The sequence below is a fragment of the Antedon mediterranea genome, chromosome 3 (genome assembly GCF_964355755.1).
Source record: "Antedon mediterranea chromosome 3, ecAntMedi1.1, whole genome shotgun sequence".
Classification (NCBI taxonomy): domain Eukaryota; kingdom Metazoa; phylum Echinodermata; class Crinoidea; order Comatulida; family Antedonidae; genus Antedon; species Antedon mediterranea.
The window spans coordinates 26,273,305-26,295,333 of NC_092672.1; the positions used below are offsets into that span (position 1 = coordinate 26,273,305).

General features: G+C 32.4%; 3 protein-coding genes across 3 annotated transcripts in view; 1 reads left to right on the forward strand and 2 right to left on the reverse strand.

Moving 5' to 3' along the window:
* Nucleotides 1-502: 502 nt before the first annotated feature.
* Nucleotides 503-22,029, forward strand: part of LOC140045098 (beta-mannosidase-like) — a 39,158-nt gene continuing 17,631 nt past the window's right edge. Inside the window, exons 1-13 of the mRNA XM_072089850.1 lie at nt 503-519; nt 985-1,099; nt 2,187-2,333; nt 3,303-3,451; nt 3,919-4,121; nt 4,887-4,957; nt 5,177-5,355; nt 5,827-5,977; nt 6,065-6,369; nt 6,858-6,937; nt 7,235-7,425; nt 7,970-8,149; nt 8,769-8,866. Of these exons, the coding sequence (XP_071945951.1) occupies nt 988-1,099; nt 2,187-2,333; nt 3,303-3,451; nt 3,919-4,121; nt 4,887-4,957; nt 5,177-5,355; nt 5,827-5,977; nt 6,065-6,369; nt 6,858-6,937; nt 7,235-7,425; nt 7,970-8,149; nt 8,769-8,866 (1,866 nt within the window). The 5' untranslated portion in view covers nt 503-519; nt 985-987. The remainder of the gene's footprint in view (nt 520-984; nt 1,100-2,186; nt 2,334-3,302; nt 3,452-3,918; nt 4,122-4,886; nt 4,958-5,176; nt 5,356-5,826; nt 5,978-6,064; nt 6,370-6,857; nt 6,938-7,234; nt 7,426-7,969; nt 8,150-8,768; nt 8,867-22,029) is intronic.
* On the reverse strand, nt 8,876-12,119 carry LOC140045101 (uncharacterized). The gene is made up of 2 exons (XM_072089854.1): nt 11,896-12,119; nt 8,876-11,738 (listed from the first exon to the last, which is right to left on the reverse strand). The coding sequence occupies exon 2, from the start codon at nt 11,736-11,738 to the stop codon at nt 10,008-10,010; it is 1,731 nt and encodes a 576-aa protein (XP_071945955.1). The 5' UTR covers nt 11,896-12,119; the 3' UTR covers nt 8,876-10,007.
* Nucleotides 18,412-20,355, reverse strand: LOC140045100 (uncharacterized). The gene is made up of 2 exons (XM_072089852.1): nt 20,340-20,355; nt 18,412-20,168 (listed from the first exon to the last, which is right to left on the reverse strand). Exon 2 carries the CDS (start codon nt 20,166-20,168, stop codon nt 18,435-18,437), a length of 1,734 nt encoding a protein of 577 aa, XP_071945953.1. The 5' UTR covers nt 20,340-20,355; the 3' UTR covers nt 18,412-18,434.

Consider the following 22,029-nt stretch of genomic DNA (forward strand, 5'->3'; position numbering starts at 1 on the left):
TGTTCAGTAATTTTGGTCAGTAGGTAGGTTGGTCGGTCGGTCGGTGAACACTAAGCACGCGACTGCAGCCATTTATATGGCCTTGTTTTAATTTGTTTCGAAACTACGTCTAATAAAGAACACATAATTTTCATTTGAGTTAGCAAAAAACCCCCAGATAATTCTCATGCCAGTTTCTAGTAATGTAAATGAAGTGTTGTTCGAAAAAAAACACAAATTCCTATTTACTTTTTCGTAGGTAAGCAGTGTAGAAAACATGAATTATGTATTAGTTATATTCCGCTACCTTATTGAATATGAATTAAGTGTGACGTAATTATCCAGGGTAGCGATAGTTCACGTGCTTCCAATATCAAGTTGTTTACATTGTGTCAAGTACAGTATTCAAAAACATATACTACACAATAGAATAATGTTATCAAAGAAATTGATATAGCATGTAGGCCTACTGTGACAGTGCAACGTTCAATCATCTAATTTTCATATTTCTTATCTCTCAGCGTAGAAACCATATACAATGTAAGTTCTGAAAATCTCTCCCACATTACTGGTGGTTTTTGTTTTTAAGAGTGTCACTATTACCGTATTTAGTAGCCTTATAGTATTACTGTTGTTATCAGCCGAGATGTTCTTAGTTTATGAATAAAATAATTAAGTCATGCAATTTGATTACCAATACAAAAGTAGGCCTAAATTATTGACCGGGTTTTAGCTTCCAAATTCTAACTCTCTTTCTAACCAATCTTAGGCTATGCTTAGTTGTGTAGCCTACAATGGTAGTGTAATACAAAGGGCTCTATGTTCCTTATTTACGCTATATCTCGCCGTTTATCTATTGATAGCTCTGCTTTTTAATAGGCCTAACTTGTATTCAGTACTTATTTTTTGTAATAATCTAAGCCAACTAACGTGCATTGTTGCTATTAATATACTTAATTTAACTGGTTTTTTTTTAACTTGTACAAATTGGAATTCTATTTTTAGTTGATGATGTCATGCCTTCGAAACTTGTTCTTGTTTTGCACCCTCATCGTTTACAGTCTTTGTGAGATTAGAGTAGACTTGAATGGAGAATGGAAATTAGAAGACGCTAATGAAAGTAGGTATAACTAAACACTAAATGTCCAAAACACAGTCGTTGTGACATCGTAATTTGGCATGCGTCTGTACTAGCTGGCTATTTTAACAATAATGTTGCTTAAGTCGAGATTTAGGACGTGCTTATGTGAAAACTAAGACTTTATAAAGATCTGGCAAGCCTAATTGGCTAATTGAAGGTGATGTGACTGGAAAATAAATAATTGTCAGACCTAAACTCTACACATAAATTATAATGTCTGCAATTATACTGATATATATACGTAGACTGTTTTCTTTCTAAAAGTGAAATCTACATTGGAAACCATGACTCAATCTTCAGATGATGTATACTGATAATGAATGTCTGCATAATATAACATTACTAAACTGCAGATATCATGATAAGTTTACCTGTTATGCAAAATAGGTTAACATTTAATATTCACATGCCAAGATTTATTGTAGACCGTATCTACAGTATTCGTCATTTTCATCAACAGAGCTGTCGGCAAAAATGTATGTCTCATAGAGACTTTTAGCTTTGCGATTTCTCGTGTTATGAACATTTATTTGGTTTTCGTTTAGTGTAAACAACCCATACTTCCCTCCCACTATGAATACATTAGTTACGCACTAGCAATTCTATTTCAATGAATTGATTGCTGGGACATAAATTTGCACTACGACCCGAGATGGAGCCACAAACAAGGGGAAACTGACTCTTTGCGTTCTAGTAATAGTTTTGCTTTAGTTTCGCCTGACCATTGTGCTTTGTTTCTGATCTGTTCTGTATCTGTTTATTGGTCGAATGAATAAATGAAATGAAAATGAAATTGCCATAGATAAAATAAATAATTCTCTATGTTCTGTTATATCATTCATCATGGACAATTGAATGGGAATGATTTGTATTAATCTAAGATAAAAGGTACATTTTAATATGTATTTTGCCGCCGATACAAATCTATATTATTCTATATTATATGTCGTTAAAATTGAACACGTTTTTTTCTTTTAATTTTTAAATGTGTTTATTGTTTTAATATTATACTTGTAAATAGTAATTTATGTGTAGTAAATACACTTACTATTGATTATTTTGACAGCAATATCAACAAGCGTTGTGGTACCTGGTAGTGTCCATACAGCATTGATATCAAATGGAATAATCGGTGACCCTTATTTTAGGTTCAATGACCTTGAGTATAGATGGATTGTATACACAAATTGGACGTTTAGTCGTATTTTTAGTAGTAAGTATTACATTAAATACAATACTGCAAAGTATATATAATGTGAGATTCAGGATCTTGGTATGCGGGGATCTGCTTGTAGGCTTATAGTAGGCCTAAGGATTGAACTGGTTTTTAGAAGCTTTCAATGCCTTTGCCTGCATTACTCCGTCCTTCAGATTGGTAGATTAGTCGTTGGTCATGCCTACGTAAATGAATATCACACACAGTAGGCCTGTCATTTGATTCTCCATTGGTATCTATAAAAACAAACCTTACGTGCTATGTAGTTAGAGTAGGCAATATTGATTCTTTAAATGAGGGTTACGACGATGTTTCTCGCTCTGATCTGGCGACAGTAAGTAAGGTTTGTTCAGACTCTGGTCCCAAGGCCTTTAATTTGTACACAAAAATATGTAAATCAAAATTAATTTTCTCAGAGGATGGGAAGACCTTCAACTTCTATTTCCTTTTAAGTTAAAATTCAATTTTCCTATCCATTGCATCTATTTCTTATAGACTGTCCCCGTTGGCTTGATTACTTAAAAATAAAAACCATATTTATGTTATTATGCATTTATATTAATAGGCTATATATATAATATAGTTAATGAGTTAGTATCTGTTTTTCAAAAATAAAGACAAGCAGCTAAATGCTACAGAATATCCAGTTTAATTTTAATGTAATATACTTTATATTTGATTCCATACGAATTTGGCCGAGATATTTGGGAGGAACAAAGTAGCCTTGACTTGATATTATAATGTCAGTATTTCTAACATTCCATACTTCAATTGAATTCAAATCACAGAGACCCAGATCAACTTCTTTTTTTGGGTGATGCACATACAAAGATACAACCTAATAAAGTGTTAACATCTTTAAATGTTATCTACAGAAAGGTTACTAGAGTGTATGTTAAACACACTTGTTCCCACGATCTTTCCTCCTTCCATCTTTAAACGGGCTTCTTTATTTTTTTTTTGCAGTACCGAGTAATATTACGTCAGTGTCGACTGTACAGTTAGTATGCGATGGTTTGGATACAGTTTCGACAGTGTTTATCAATGGCCACCGTGTTGGCAATTCTGTTAACATGTTTCTTAGATACATTTACAACATTGGGAAATTTGTTAATGTAAGTACTGACACCTAGAATTGTATCCAAAAGATTTTCAATAGTCAGTTAGATACTATCTAGTGACAGTTATAGATTTGGATAAAGTACAGTAAACATACCTACTGTTATATTGTGCAATCAACAGTGATTTAAATGTTTTACACCGACACATTCGATCTCCACCACTAATTGAATTAGTTTTATTCGGTTATACGAACTAGGTAAAATCTAGTGCAGGCCATGTAAAATTTCTTTTATTCTCTTAGTTGGGAAATATTATTTATTCATAAAGATTCATACTATTTAGATTTTAGAAAGAAACAGAGAATGTTCCTGTTTCAATTCATATAGCTAGCTGTTGTGCAGTTTTTAAAGGGCACTTATCACGACGCCTCCAATTCCCCTTCCCCTTCAAATAAACAATAATACTTCCCTGCTACTTTGTTTCTATTGAAGCATTTACGATATGATTATTCTCAACCTAGCCTGGAGAAAACACAATACGAATTGAGTTCGAATCACCAGTTTCATACGCAGCGAAACAAGCAGCCGCACACAGCCAGTATAATGTACCACCAGCCTGCAATCCCCCTGAATACCAGGGATTCTGTCATCCGAACTACATTCGAAAGGAACAATGTTCGTTTAGTTGGGATTGGGGTCCAGCATTTGCACCAGTGGGAATTTGGTAAGTGTTTGTTTGTTTGCTCGTTTGTAATATTTATTGGTATCAATAATGTCCACACTACAATACATTATGATTTGAAATTAACAAAATCATACAGAAACTAAATAATTATAACAATTATAACTATTATGGTATAGCAGAGGATAACCCTTTAAACTGAGAAGCTTGCTTTAGAAGGGGTCCTCGACAATTATAAAATAAACATAAAAACTTTTGATTAACAACATTAAAATAAATAATGTTTGTTAAAGCACTGTGTATGCCTACTTAGCACTTTCACTATGAAATAGGCCTAATCTTTGTTTTTTCTATTAATATGACCAAAAAAAATGCATTTTAAACAATACATTAATTTGGCATATAATGTAGACTAAACACTTGTTACCAATGATGCAGTTAATTGCTTAATATTGCTTAGCCTTTTCCCTGAAGCAATACAATAGTTCCAAGGGTACCATACGTTAATTATTTCATTTTCGCTTTTTAAAATTCATAATGAAATATATAATTTGTAAACGTTTGTTTTTGTACCATATTGAACAACTATGCATATGTTACCGGTAGATATTATAATACTATTATTATATTAACTAATTAATTCGTTTTTCCGTAATAATTATTTTCAAAACGTGGATATATTGTGTTAATGATAATTATGGTACATTACTCAATTATTTATTATTTTAATGTTTTACCAGATAACATATTTACACCTGTTCAAATTTTAAAAATCGTAAAAAAAAAGTATTGTTTTTATTTTAACAGGAGAAACATCAGTGTTGAATTGTTCCAGGCTGCTGCGATACGGGATGTAACGGCAATTCCTATTCTCTCAAGTACGTCTCAGGACTACCCTTGTTTACAACATGTCCTGAAGCTTGCATAGTAAATGTGGCTTAGGAGACTAAACTGTTATTTTAATTAAGTGTTTTGTAAACTTCGCCTCGTTAATTAATAGACAAATTAACTCTTAATATCGTTCTTGTGGCATTATTGTGACATTCATCGGCAAACTGCAAAATATTCAAATTCTGTTTTGTTTTTCTTTCAAATAGATTCAAAGGATATTAATTGGTCTCTAAACGTAACAACTTATTTGGAAACAGGATCTGTATCAAAAGCAGAGGGGGAAATTGTTATAAGTTTACCACAGCTTGGTGTAGTGAACACAACGTCTGTAACACTAAAATCAGGATCAATTTCGACACACAATGCTCATTTTGACGTTCCTATGGTAAATATGATTATTCAGGTTCTTCATCAAGATATTTGAACAAAAACAATTATGAACAGAATTCTGTGTATCTACTCTATGAGTGTTTCAAGTAGCTAATATTCATTGGGCATTCGCAATAAACATTAAAGTTTCGTTAAGTTATCTATTAAGAATCTTAATTAGAAATGTTTATAATACCAGTATCCGTTGTTAGTCCACTCGTGTAGTAACATTTGAATTGTTTCAGATCCTATAACTGCACAGGTCATACTGTACTAAAGACCACACTCTAAAGAAAACCAACTACACTATGTTACTAAACAGAGATTTTATTATTACATGATATTCTGTCTACCATTAATATTACATCTTTTTATTACTCTTTTACTGTTTTTGATTTGATGTTGAAAGTTTGTTATGTTTAGTTAAGTCTCGTCTGTAAAGTTTGTATGAGCAAAAAAAATCACAATCAATAAACGTTCTTTTTAGGCAGAAACTTGGTGGCCAATTGGTTATGGCAGGCAACCACTGTATGTGGTGTCAGTGATGTTCTCCAGCGCTTCTGGTGAAGTTTCTGTAAAGAATGTGACGATTGGTTTCCGAACAGTGCAACTTATTCAAGATGCTCTACCAGGAAAAGGTACTGTTGATATTTTTTAATTTCATCTATACATTATTGTGTTTTTTAAATTAATTTTCTAACGTAAATGTGATATATTTTTCTTAGGAAACACGTTCTACTTTAAAATCAATTACCAATACATATTCCTAAAGGGTGCAAATTGGATTCCAGTGGATGCTTTTCAGGAGAGAGTGACAAAAGATCGTCTAAAGAATCTCTTCCAATCGGCAATAGATGCTAATATGAATACTCTTCGGGTTTGGGGAGGGGGAATATATGAAAAGGATGAATTTTACAAACTTGCGGATGAGAGTGGTATATTGATCTGGCAGGATATTATGTTTGCTTGTGCAATGTATCCTACCGGTGAAGATTTCTTGTTGACAGTTGACAGTGAAGTTGAATATCAGGTTTGTTACAACAATAGTGTTTTTTTCTAAACAGGTTTCCTCCTTACAGGTGTTGACCATTGAAGTGTAAGGTAGCATGTTCTACGTTTAACTTAATAAGGAAGAATGCTACGATTCGAGACTACATCTATATATAAATTTACGTAAGGGCAAAATTCGGTAAATCGCGCTTTACTTCTAGAATTTTTACTCGATGGTATATACAGTTGGTTCGTACTTTCGGTACTGATTTTAACCACCTGGTGTAACCCTGTTTACTAATTAAATTAAGTTAGATAATTAGTTATTGACGATTAAAACGAATTTAGGTTCAACGATTTGCCCCAAATAGGGGTGTTTTCCAATCGTGGTATACACTGTCTAATGAATGTCCATGGAAACATTCTTTCTGTTTTATTCTTGACACTGGTCTTATTCCGACGTGTCAACCTTTTTTTTATAAACGCATAAAGTAATAACTAAGTATTTTTACTATTGTTAATTAACAGGTTAGGAGGTTAAGCAAGCATCCGTCTGTGATAGCTTGGGGAGCTAACAATGAAAATGAGGGCGCATTAAGAGAAAATTGGTACGTGTTCAACAAAATGCTAAGACAACGTTTGCCAATATCAACTTCAGTAGAGGGATTATTGTTTACACAACATAACATTCAGATATGATAAATTGGAATAAACAATTAGTATTCCTTTCATAAATGTATGTTCTACCATTATGGTTTGATGAATTACTGTAGGGTCTATAACTATTATTTCCACTAAAATTGTGGATAAACTTGAGTATATTTATATACAATTATTATATAGATAAAAAAGTACCCACCTAAGTTAGCCAAGTAACTTGTTTTATAAAATAATCATTTTGGCAGGTATGGGACAAGTTCTAACTTCAGTCTTTACAAAGCAGACTATATTAAATTGTATATATCAACTATACGACAACGTTATTTAGAACAGCACACCAACGTACCAATTGTAAGCTCAAGTCCATCAAATGGAGTCGAGACGGAGAAAGAGGGATGGGTGGCTAACAACCCAAAAGACCCATTATATGGGGATGGTAAGTTTTTATAACATTTTTATTTTAACTGTGATACTTGAATATAAATAATACTAATAATCAACCCCTAAAAAGGTACCTGGGCCTACTTAGGACCAATAGGCATGCAAGCTCACAACATTATATTGTAATGTCGACATTATGTTAATTAACAGAAACTTATATACCCAACAGATGCACCAGGACCCAGACACACCTTATTTACACTTCCCCTGAGACGCACAGCGCTCACCTTACAGCCCTTCAGGGACATTCATCACGCTGATATACCGCATCATAATCCTCTGTTCCTGTCTACATTGATACCGTATTATCGCATTGTATTGTATTGTATTATAAGAAGCACGAGTTGAATAAAGTACGGTACTTATACAAATCGAGTAGAGTCTCTCATTAGATAATTACAGTAAATTAGCGATAACAATAGTTTTATAAAAATTCACATTCTCCAGTATCGTGCAAAAATTGGTTATTAATTATATGCACTTGAGTAAGCTACAGTAATTTGCCACACTGTATAAATGTTACTATACATTACTTTCAGTACATTACTACAACTACGTTGATGATTGTTGGAATGTAAGCATTTACGACACACCCCGATTTGCCAGTGAATATGGCTACCAATCTTTACCGTCATTCTCAGCAATCAAAAGCGTTTCGAATCCAGAAGATTGGAGCTACAACAGTACATTCAGTCTTCATCGGCAACATCATCCCAAAGGTAAATCCCAAACCAACGCAAGTGTTTTATTTAGATTTATGATTACGTCATGATGTTCAGGTCTGGTTTTATTTGTTTTATTTGCCAATGATTACAAATAAATGCATTATTCACAGTCCTATCAGATAGGTGGTAATTCCCTGACACAGAATCTTTTCGTGAACCAGTTCACCGGGGTAACCCCAACTCGTCTCAAATGATGATTTTAGTTCTTTAAAATGCACACACTTTGAAAACACTGGACCTACGGTTTATATTTCTTATCCGAGAACTCTTGTTTCACCACCAGAACTAGGAGACGAGTCGGCCTGGAACCCACCATGTATACATGCCGACATGTTTATACTAAGGATGTATTGTTCCCCATAAACGTAAACAATTTTCAAAGTGGATATATATTATGTGATATTAAAATGACACATGGGAACAATACATTTACGTTGTCATTTCCTTAATATACAGTTTTATTTTATAACGTTGTTGTTGCAGAAAAAAGTGTGATCGTATCACAGATCTTTGTTTTTGTCGTCAAAGTGACGCCAAATAACAGTAAATTAATAATTATTTTACTTATGTTTATATTTTACTCATATTTATAATTCTACGGTATCTGTTTAAGGAAATTCTCAAATGCTTTCGATGATAAAGAAACATTTCACAATTCCAGAAACTAACGATTCCGTAGCAGATTATAAGAATATGATATATTTAACACAGGTACGTACATTGAATTTCCATTGTTGTCACAGACGTTGTACGGTTGTACAGGTAGTTTACACTTACTGTTTATATTAGGGAGTTTGTGCAAAAATACAGTCTGGTTAAAAAGCCTAAGATACATGAATATGCATGAGGCGCTCAGGCGATGACGTAAGAAGTGTCTTAATTATAATTTCACGAAAACAGTGTTTTTTTTCCGATTCAGTAAATGGTAATGTAGTCTGTCTAATACATGAAACAAAATGATTATGTTTAATTAAACATGTTTAGACTCTTTCAACATTTCGCTTTTGCTTAGATTTGGTTTCCGTCATAAAGAGCGATTTTCATTTAACTTTTTCCGACAGAAGCCAAAATAAATCAAAAAAAGCGTTTATTCTAGGGAACTAAAATAGGACAACAATTAGTAAACGATTGTATTGTTCTTTATTGATCACGACGTCATTTGATTAGATTATATAAACAAAATAAAGACAGCTAAAATGGTTATCCTATAATTAGGATGAAAACTTTTCTAAATTTAAGAAAATGTATGTTTATCTTTTTATCTTCGTTTTTATCGTCCGTAGTATAAACAGACCACAATAGTTATAACACACACAATAAAAACATTCAATTTAATATGCAGATTAATTAACATATCAATAATTTTATTTTAAATCTGAATATGTAATTGAAAATCAAACTACTTAACATATTTACATTACTCAATATAAACACTAACAACAATCTAACAGTAAATCAGTAGAATTTAATAAGATTATTTGGAAATGCTATCTGTTTCCAGGTCTTGATATGTTACAGTAATTAAGTAGTGGACAAAAGTATGGTATCTGCATGACTGCTCATTTCTCAGCTTGCGTCTTGGAAGCGACCCATGTCTTCAATGCAATTTAAAAAATAAACACAGTCTTTTTGCCACCCGTTAAAAGTAACTATTGACATAAAAGAAATATTTAAAACAAACACCAAGTAAAAGAATGTTTGGCTGAGTCATGATGGCTATTATGGTTTAAACCAATCTACTAACGGAAAATAAATTTGCTATACATTCGTAAATCATATTTGTAGTTTTCGTAAATGATATTCTAATACATTAGACTTTATGATTTTGTTTTAGAATAAAGCATTTTTCACTTTAGTAATTAAATATTTTAACATTATTTGTTCCAAAATTTGCCACAGCTAATCTCCTTGGGTTATAGCTGATTACAGTTATTCCACCTGGAGTATCAATGTTGTCATTTACGTCATCGATTCGTTTTATAAAGATGCCAGTCTTATCAAACAATTGTAGTTTATGGTCACTGACAACTATCAGATTTTCATACTTGTCCATTACGATACATTTAGGGTTCCAGACTTTACCATCTTCCTTACCCCCGCTTACAATTGTTTTCATAAATTCACCATCGGAATTAAACATTTGAATTTTATGAGTCTTCCAATCAGGAACTAATAAATGATCTTCTCTGGTTATAATTACATCATGTGGAGCATCCAGTGTATCCATTGAACCTATCTTTCTAATTAACCTCTCATCATCAATATCAAATTGATAAACATAGTGCTTTTCTCTGTCTGCAACATACAGATTTCTTGTTCTAATATTGACTGCCAAGCCAACTGGGTATTCTAGTATTCCCTGACCAACTGTACTGATTACTTCAAACGTATTAGTACAAATTGCAACATTCTCGTTTTGCCCATCGCTAAAAGCAAAATGACTATTTCCCACTTTATGTATCTTATAGACATTGACATCTGGAATTTGTATGTTAGCAATAAATGAACCTGATTTGTTAAATTTTAACAACTCATTACAATGGCTTGATACTAACATACAGCCATCGTTATCTAATTTCACATCTGTTACTTTGCATCCGTTGTCTTTTTTAAGTGATTGTATGTCTTCAATGGTACGTACGAGAGTTGGTACAACTGTGATATTCACTGGTGATCCTTTGACGCTAGAAACACCATTTGTAATTTCCATCTTCCATTCACCCTCCTCATTGCATCTTCCTTTTATTTTATAATTTCCACTTCCCATAAATTCTACCTCATCAACGCCAATATTGTCACGTGATGGAGTTATCAAAGTACCAGACAGTGTGCATGTATCGTCACATTCATTCACATTTTCTACCTTCACCGAAAATTGTTGCCCCTCTGTAACAGTAATGTTTTTATCATCTTCGATAATGCTGTACCTGTTGTCGACACTTTTGATTTTCCCGAGGCCTTTAGAAATGTCAGCATTCAGCTCTGTATTTATTGAGAAGTTTGGTGTAAGATTGTTAACATATGAAGAAAACTTGTCTTTCATTTGATTGATATTTTGTTTAGCATCTTCAACATCTGATTTGTATTTAGCAAGTATGATTTTACTTTCTGGTTTGTCCGTCATTTCTGTAACTGAGGTCTTCATACTTTGTAACTGCATTCGATGTGATTCGAGTTCATTTACTTGACTTTTATTGAATTCCTCTCTTTGTGTACATACAGTTTTAAGGTCCATCCTTAGTTTATCGCCTTCCTCTTTAACTTGTTTAACAACACATTCAACATGCCTTACAATCAGCCTGTTTATGTAGTCTGCATGTGACTTGAATTCTCTGTCATCGCTAATTATGGAATTAAAAATAGTTTCTAACTCTTGGTTGACATCTTTAATTGACTTGATAACTTCGGTTACGTTTATGTAAAATTCATCTACTGAATAAGGTTTGGTATCATGCTTCTCTGTATAACACGTCATAAAATGATCACAGTCCTTACATGCACTTTTGGTACACGTTGTACAATACCGTTCTAGTATGTTATCAGGATGATCTTGACATCTTAATTGTACCTCTTGACTCGACATCTGTAAATATTTTATGTAAATCATTTTAGTTTTAGTTTTCAGCCGGTTAACATTCTAGTGTGTGAAATAAAGAAATAACTTAAAATTGTATTCTTATTGTTCATAAGCTTTATGTAGTAACTTTTTTTTCTTTTAGGCAATTCAATATGATACGAACCTTGATTTCTTTAATACTTTAACTTCCTCGTAGTTCAAATAATCCTGTGTAGTAGAGTTAGGTTTAGCAATGATTATCATGCAAATACACAGGAAATAGTTCACTATTACCTTTAAACTTGATCGTAGTTAAATTACCTATAATAAAAAATTGCCAAGGACACTCATAAGCAATAACACAATAAATATAATATGTAATATTTACAAGGGGGAAAAGAGAGTCGATCCCCTCTCTATTCGTTTAGTGTACCATTACGTTCTGTAACGTGCACTGTGTGCACGGGACCTACGCCTTTATGTACCATACTAGATGCGAGAATAAGACGTTAATAGGAAAACAAAATCATTGTTGTCAAAATCCAGTATTTTTTCGAGTGTTATTGATTTGTAGTAGGCTACCAAACACTAGCATAATACATTGAGAAAACGTCTTGTTGCTATTAAGATAACAATGTGGCAATTACAGCATGGAAGTATAAAATAGAACAGTAGCACGATGTTAATTGTTATCCTTTGGAAAAATGAATAATAGTAAAACTATATTATATAGATTTCTCCAGTATCATAGGAATATGTGATAGGCATAATATAATATCATACGTGTTTCACATGTATCTACCATTATCATATTTAACTTAACCTTACATGATAAAGCACCACGTATGATATGAATGAGAAGCTGTATTACTAATATACAGCACTGAGAATCGGGTGACCAGATATGCTTTAAAGTTTCCAGCCGCATACTAGCATCTAGTTTACTAAACAAATATAACATAATGTCTACATCTATCACCTTACTTACGTACGCCGCTTACCTTATTTCTTAATATACTGTAAGTTTCAGTCTCAGCCTTACCTGCCGTTATGTAGTGAGGCTAAACATTACTATTAACCTTCAAGAATAATGCAGTATGTATCAATTTGCGCGCATAATCTTTATTGGTCACCGATGCGGTACCCACAAACTTGTGTTTTGACAATAGATACTTAGTATATACTTCCTTGGGATTACTGCACCGATGTAGGTGAATTGGATAGTAACATCTGTATACAGTATTGCTGTATTCCTGCATAATCTTAGTTCATAATTGTGTTCTGTTTATTTTTTTTCACCTTTTCACTCACTTTGTCTCTGGAACAGAACATTACGTTGTATTGTAAATAAAGTAGGCCTGCAATTCATATTTTATAATGTAATGTATATAATGTAAACCTTTGTTTTTGTAATGTAAGAAGAAATGTATTTCAAATTTAGCAGCAATGAGGTTTAACCACCGGGAAAACATATATTTTAATGGATTATAATAATTAAAAAATATATGTAAAGAATACAGTTAAATTATTAAGTTGTGAATAACATTTGTAAAATGCAGAATAGAGAATCAATCATTTTTATTTCAAATTGTACAGTTTTTAAGTGAATTCTAAATCTAAACTTTAGTGTTGTCAATTGTATTCCCTGGCTATAAGTATATTTTTTAAATAACATAATAACAGAAAGGCTAAATGCTTAAGTAATCAAGGGACCATAAACATAAAACAAGACTTTATATGCAAGAGTTTTTATAGGCTGCTTAAATGTTATGCCAAATCAATTTATATAATTGTGTATTGTAGTTTGTATCTAACGTCATCTTACCGTCAGAATGGATCTGTTATAAAGTAAGTACTGGTTATTCAAAGTTAGATAGTTATTTAAAAAACTGTTTAAGAATAAATTCAGACGTTGTATTCTAAATAATGTTTTCCATGTTTATTGAGCCTGGATTTTAATTTTTAAAAACCATTTAGTCTTTTTTTTTCTTCTGAACAATTAATAATTAAATATTTTCACATTGTTTGCCCCATAATTAGCAACAGCTAATCTCCTTGGATTATTACTGATAACAGTGATTCCAGCAGGAGTATCAATGTTGTCATTTACGCCATCTATTCGTTTTATAAAGATACCATTCTTATCAAACAATTGTAGTTTATGGTCACTGGACACTATCATATTTTCCTCCACGTCCATTACTATACTTCTAGCGTTCCATACCTTCCCATCTTCCTTACCTCTGTCTACAATTGTCTTCATGAACATACCATTTGCATTGAACAATTGTATTGTATTGGTACCCTGATCAGGAACAAGTAAATTACCCTTCTTGGTTAAAGTAGCATCATGTGGTGCAGTTAGTGGTGGCCTACCATTCGAACCAATCTTGCCCAACAGCTTTCCACCATCAATATTAAATTGATATATATAGAGTGAGTTTCACTGTCTGCAACATACAGAACTCGTGTTTCATTGTTTACTGCCAAACCTTCTGGAAATTCTAATATTCGTTTACCAAATTGAGTGACTACTTTAAATCTATCGTTACACATTACAATACTCTTTATTGCTGCATCAGTAAACATAAAATAACCATTTTCCATTTGATGTATTCTATAGACTATGACACCAGTAACCTGTACATTTTCCATGAATGAACCTGATTGGTTGAATTTCAGCAACTCATTACACCAACTTGATACTAATATACAACCATAGTTGTCTAATTTCACATAGATTGCATTTCTTGCGTCATCTATTTTAAGGGTTCCTATGTTTTCAATGGTACGTAAACGGCGTGGTATAACTGTGATATTCACTGGTGAACCTTTGATGCTAGCAACTCCAGCACTGATCTCCATCTTCCACTCACCTTCATCATTGCTTCTGCCGTTTATTTTATACTTCCCACTGTACGTGTATTCTACTTCATCAACGGCAATGTTGTCACATGATGGCTTGTTCAACATAGCAGTTAATGCACTTGAATCACTTTCATCTACTTTTTCAACATTCACTGTAAACTGCTGTCCCTTTACAACAGTAATAAATTGATCATCTGTATTAATGCTGTACCTTTTATCAACACATGTGATTTTACCAAGGCCTTTCGATATAGCATCATGCATGTCTGCATTTATTGTGAAGTTTGGTGTAAGATTTTTTGCATACGAGTAGAATTTGTCTTTCATTTGTTTGATTTTTTGTTCAATCCCTTCCATGTCCAATTTGAATTTGTCAAGTATGTTTGTATTTTCCGGTTTATCCTTCATATCTGTAGCTGATGTCTTAAGACTTTGTAATTACATTTGGTGTGGTTCGAGTTCTTTTACTTGACTTTCAATTGAATCCTTCTTTTGTTTACATACAGTATAAAGATACGTCATTAGTTTCTCTCCTTCCTCTTTAACTTTTCTAACAGTAGCGTCTACATGGTTTTTAATCAGTTTTGTAATGTAGGCCTAATCTACTTGTAACTTAAACTCCCTGTCATCGTTAATTATGGAATTAAAAATATCTTCCAATTCTTGTTTTATATCTCTGGCAGACGTTGTAACTTCATTTACCTTTTTGTTAAATTCATCGACAGCAATTGTATAACAACTTACAAACTGTTCACAATCCTTACATGCACTTTTGGTACAAGTTGTACAAAACCGTTCCAGTGTATTAGTAGGATGGTCTTGGCATCTAAACTGGACCGATTGACTCGACATCGGTAAATATTTATAAAATTAATTTAGAAATTTTAAATAATAATGTTGAATTTATAAAACATTTTAATGTTCATTAACTTTGGTTTAAATCTTCACTTTCGAATGTTTTCCTGTTGTGTTTCTGTTAAGTTAATTAACAACTTACCTTATTTCCTGGATTTATTGTAACTTCCTCGTATGTAGTTCTTACGTTTACCATTTAAAGTTGGCAGTAATGGAGTGTATACTTCTATACAAATCAGTAACAAATGGGTATATGAAACAACTCATGCATGACATTGGTCACAGTTAAATGATCTTATACAATGTGTTTGATATTAATAGGCCAAGATATAACAAGTATAAATCAAATTCTATAAGCACAATAGGTGTTATTTATAGAAGTAATTTCCCAACAGAATAAGGTGGTACTACCTGTAATGTGAAGGTACTTCCTCCCGGTGCATATAATACACTTCATGATCAATCATTAGTCTTTCTTGCAGGATATGTTTATTCTTGTAGACAGTTTGAAGCTGGTATACACTGGCACACTTTTCTTCCCAAACTCTGAATTTGTTCAGTGTGCAAACACAAGTGTGCTTGTGAAGACTATAGGCTTATAGCTCGGTATAAACTATTAAACTAGTATTTTTAAAAAGTTTTAAAAAAAAGTTTAAAAAAAAAGTGATATGACATCATTTTTTGTCACATAAATTTGATAGTGTAGACAGATTAGCGGCATCAATTGCAACAAATACATACTAGTAATAGGAATTACGATTTGCGTCTCTGCAAAGTAGCTATCCTGATGTAATATTTTCCATCAGTGAGTTTGTGCCCTCATGGGTAGTTTTCTTCGTTGTCTATTGTTTTAGAATCACAGCTTCACATAAGATACGTAAGTTACGATACGTTCAAACAGTCTCGTTTACTACAGTAGGAGATTGTGTGAATAGGGAGAAATTCTGACAAACATTTGAATACAAGCAAACCAAACTAGCAATTCACAATGCATCTATAATGTTTCTATTTTAACTGGTACAGTGTTTAATTATAATTATACACTTTCAAATATAGATTATACACCATGATGAAATCATAAAAAAGAGGCTGAAAATACAATTTCAGGAGAAAACAAATATAACTAAAAAATAGTGTAGAGTACATTCGACGTCACTAAACATAACATTATCAATTCCTATTTTATGTACTTTATAGACTTGGAAGTTTGGAATTGGTATGTTGGCAATAAATAAATAGTATTGGTTAATTTTCAGAAACTCATTAGAATAGATTTGTAGTAATAAACAACCGCCTTTAATGCTATAACCTCCGCTTCCTATGTCCCCTGCCGCCAATCCAATGTTGTTGTCACGTGATGGATTTATCAGAGTAGCAGTCAATGTACAAGTATACCATTCATCCACATGTTTTACCTTCACTGAAAATGGTTGTCCCATGATAACGTTAACTGATTTATCATTTTTATTAATGATGTACCTTTTATAAACACGTGATTTTACCGATTACATTGGAAATAGCACCATCCAGCTCTGTATTTATTGTAAAGTTTGGTGTAAGAGTAGGCCTATTTCAATAAGAGGAAAATTTGTCTTGATATTTTGTTTAACTTCTTCAATATCCGATTTGTAACTATCACGTATGGTTTGCAGTTTTATTATGGTTTGCAATTACTGGTATTTCATTTTCTCTGTCACAACTAATTACAACCTCTATTTTTTCCTTGCTATCTGTGATTGACGTTGAGATGGTTTTGAGATTTGAACGGCATCTCTTGACTCAACGTCTGTAAACATTTTTTTTTAACTAACTATTTAACTAATATGCATTACCATAAGTGTTTAAATCCTGTGTTAACCTAAGTAAACATTTTTCTGATTTGTTTATAAAAAGTTTTTTTTTTTAATTTGATTCTATAACAAAACAAATGATTTTTAAAGAATTGATTTCGCCATAGAGTTATTTATTACTATGGTTTTCCATACATACTTTTACACTATAATGATATACAATGCCCCATGTATCAGTGCCACCTAAACTTACATATTGCTATTTTATACTTTAGTTATAAGTATATTTTACGTAAAATGTTAACAGAAAGAATTATAATGCTTCAACAATTACGCGCCAATAAACATAAAACAAGAATGTGTATTCAGAGCAAGGCTACTCAGATTTGATACCATTGCATACATGTAGTTTTTAACTGACGCTATCTTACCCTCCATATAGCTAGTTTTTCAAATTGGTTTTTGTAAATAAAAACTGGTTATTCCAAATAAGATATCATAATCTAACCGTTATTATTGATATTATTATGTATGATAATTAATTTATGATAGATTAGAGTTAAACAACTATGAAGAAGGATTTTATACAAACTGTTTATATAATTACATGTATATAATTATTTGTAAAATAAATTATGGCACCGCATTTTGCCCTCTACATCTTTCTAAAATACATTATGTTATAACATAATAACTTGTTATTCCAAATAAGAAATCTCTAAAAGCTATTTACAATCTAGCAAGAATAGTTAAAGATGTATTGTCCACCAAAAACATCAAAAGTGAAGATTAATTAAATTAGACTTTGAATAGGTTATTTTGTAGTTTTAATAAAGTGAATCACTTCCGTAGAAAAAAAACCGGAAACAATAATGTTTTCACTTATAAAATAACATGATGAATGATTAAATTCAACCAAAAATCCATTGGCTGGCAGCCATTTTGACCAGTTTTTGCTTTAAATTTCCAGTTTTTTTAGGTAAATAAAATTGTTTTCGATCCAATTTTTGGTTGAAGTCAATAACTATTATGTGACATTTAAAAATGGCATAATCAACAAAAAAATATTATAAAAAATATTTTTCAGGGGGACAATACTATATAATGGCTATAATGTCTTCCATGCGCAGATTTCACTTTTGTTTAAACATTAGTTTATACAGTAGTGACTTCGTGCAGGTGTGACGTCAATGTGCTTTCAACAATTTGTTTAATAATTAAATATTTTAACGTTGTTTGCCCCATAATTAGCAACAGCTAGTCTCCTTGGGTTATTACTGATTACAGTGATTCCAGCAGGAGTATCAATGTTATCATTTACGTCATCTATTCGTTTTATAAAGATACCATTCTTATCAAACAATTGTAGTTTATGGTCACTGGACACTATTAGATTCTCCTCCTTGTCCATAACTATACTTCTAGGGTTCCAAACTTTGCCATCTTCCTTACCTCCGTCTACAATTGTTTTCATAAATACACCATTAGAATTAAACATTTGTATTGTATTAATACTACAATCAGGTATTAATAAATTACCTTCTTTAGTTGAAATGATGTCATATGGTGTAATCAGATTACCTTTTGAACTTATCTTACCCTTCAGCTTCCCATTATCCTTACTAAATGTATAAACACAGCGGCCCTTTCTGTCTGTAATATACATAATTCGTGTTTCATTATTTACGGCCAAACCACTTGGAAATTTTAATGTTCCTTTACCCAATTGATAAATTTCTTCATATCTATCATTACATATAACAACACTCCCTCTTTCAGGGTCACTAAACATATACTGACCAATTCCTACATGGAGTATTTTATGAGCCTGGACATTTGGAACCTTTATATTGGCAATGAATGAACCTGATTGGTTGAATTTCAACAATTCATTAGAAAGACTTGATACTAACATACAACCGTTACTATCTAATGCTACATCTGTTACGTTGTAAGTGTTATCTTCCTTTAGTGATCCTATGTTGTCAATGGTTTGTACAAGTGTTGGTAAAACCGTGATATTCACTGGTGAACCTTTGATGCTAGCAACGCCGTTGGTGATCTCCATCTTCCACTCACCTTCCTCATTACATCTTCCTTTTATTGTACTCTTTCCACTTTCCATATATTCTACCTTATGAATGGCAATATTTGTATGCGATTGCTTGATTAATTTAGCAGTTAATGTGCCTGTATCATGTTCGTCTACATTTTCAACTGTCACTGCAAAAGGTTGACCCTTTATAGCAGTAATGCATTGGTCATCTTCAGTAATAATGTATCTTTTATCAACACTTGTGATTTTACCGAGCCCTTTCGATATGTCACCATCCAGTTCTGCATTTATTGTGAAGTTTGGTGTAAGATTATTTTCATAAGAAATGAATTCGTGATTCATTTTGTCGATATTTTGTTTAACTTCTTCAATATCCGATTTGTAACTATCAAGTAGGGTTTTAAATTCCGGTTTGTCTGTAATTTCTGTAACTGATGCCTTCAGATTTTGTAATTGCAATTGGTGTGGTTCGAGTTCCTTTACTTGTCTATCAATGGCTTCCTCCTTTCTTTTACATACAATGTTAAGATTCATCATTAGTTTCTCTCCTTCGTCTTTAACTTTTTTGACAACAACTTCTACGAGGTTTTCAATCAGTTTTTTAATGTAACCTACTTGCAACTTAAACTCCCTGTCATCACTAATTATGGAATTAAAAATGTCTTCCAATTCCTGCTTTGCATCTTTGGCAGACATTATAACTTCATTTACCCTTTTGTTAAATGCATCAACAGCAATTACCATAGGTTTGGTATCATGTTTTTCTGTATAACAACTTACAAACTGTTCACAATCCTTACATGTACTTTTTGTACAAGTTGTACAAAACCGTTCCAGTGTATTAGTAGGATGGTCTTGGCATCTGAACTGGACCGATTGACTCGACATCTGTAAATATTTATATAATTCATTAAAACATTTTTAATATTATTGTTGAATTAACAATATTATAGTTTATTAAAAGCATTAAACAACTGTTTTGGCGTTCAATAACTTTAGTCTAAATATACGAATGTTTTCTGGGGGTTTTTTTTCTGCTAATTTTAATAAGCAACTTACCTTATTTCCTGTATAATGTAACTTCCTCGTACGTAGTTATACCATTACGTTTATATTATGGTTACCAGTAATGGAGTGCAGTGTGACGTGGTATACTTTTATACAAATTGGTAACAAATGTATATGAATGGCGTATACTAGATGAACTCATGCATAAGCTAAGAACGTGGTCACAGTTAATGATCCTATACAAATTGTTTTAAATTAACTTTACCCATCTGATAAAGGAACCAACTCGAATTACTAAGTATACATCAACAGTTTTAGATATTATCATATGTAACCATTCGCAAAAAATGTTGCAATCGGGTGTCATCCATGTAGGCATTAGTGACCACAGCCTAACGTTTTGTACTCGTAAATCTTTAAAATATAAATTTAACCAACATAAAACTATCAAAATTCTTTCACTTAAGAACTACGATGTTAATATTTTTAATGAGCAATTAACACAATCTGATTGGTCGCCTGTTCTCGATTCATCAGATGTGGACTTTGCCTGGTGCCCTTTTAAAAAAATATTTGTGTCTCTTATAAACAGAATGGCTCCTCTCAAACAGGTGCGCCTAAAACAAAAATCTGAAGAGTGGATGACACCGGAAATATTAAGTGCCATAAAAGAAAGAGACTCACTATTAAATAAGTTCAAGAATAACCCAAATAGGCCAGACCTTTATGATGCATTTCGTAAGTTACGTAATCGCATACAAAAGGACATAAAGAAAGCAAAATCTGAATGTTTTTTAAATAAGGTAGAAGTTAACAAAAATAATCCCAATAAACTCTGGAAATGCCTTAAAGATTTGGGATATAAAAATAAGCCACAAAAGGGTAGCACTGTTTCGTTAGATGTTAATGGGAATCTTTGCCATAATGAAAGCGAAGTTTCAAATTATTTCAATAAATACTTCGCAAATATTGCTTCCGATTTAATGAAGAAATTGCCTTCTCCCAGTAACCTTTTTTGTGTGGGTTCGAATGCCTTTAAAAATTACTATAATAGCAAAATCAAACATGTTTCTGGTTTTTCTCTCGAAGAAATTGACGAGAGCCTTATCGAAGAGGAATTGAGAAATCTCAACCCATCTAAAAGTGTAGGCCTTGATCAGATTCCTGCAAAATTTCTTAGAGACGGAGCTCCTAATATTAAAATACCAATAACACATATAATTAACCTCTCCATTAAATACGAACGTATTCCCTCGGATTTTAAACTCGCAAAAGTCACGCCCCTTCATAAAAAGAATTCCAGAACTGAGGCTAACAATTACAGACCTATAAGCATTCTCTCCTCAGTTTCGAAAATTCTGGAGAAGGTGGTATATATACAAGTTTCCGATTACCTTGAAAGGAATCAACTTATCTACGATCATCAATCCGGTTTTCGTAGATCATTTTCTACCGACACATGTCTTATCCATCTTAGAGATCACCTTAGAGTTCAAATGTCAAATGGTTTATTTACGGGTATGGTTTTACTCGATGTCCAAAAGGCCTTTGACTCGGTCAATCATGATATTTTGTGTAAAAAACTTAAGTATCTAGGATGCCGGTCTATCGGTTGGTTTCAAGCGTACCTGTCTGGGCGAAATCAGATTGTCGATATTAAAGGTACCAAATCGAACTCTATTGAGATTGGATGTGGAGTCCCCCAGGGTAGCCTTTTGGGTCCTCTCTTGTTTCTTATTTA

Bases quoted from the DNA above. Each gene is read 5' to 3' on its own strand.
- LOC140045101 (XM_072089854.1), bottom strand. From the start codon at position 11,738: ATGTCGAGTCAAGAGGTACAATTAAGATGTCAAGATCATCCTGATAAC.
- LOC140045100 (XM_072089852.1), bottom strand. From the start codon at position 20,168: ATGTCGAGTCAATCGGTCCAGTTCAGATGCCAAGACCATCCTACTAAT.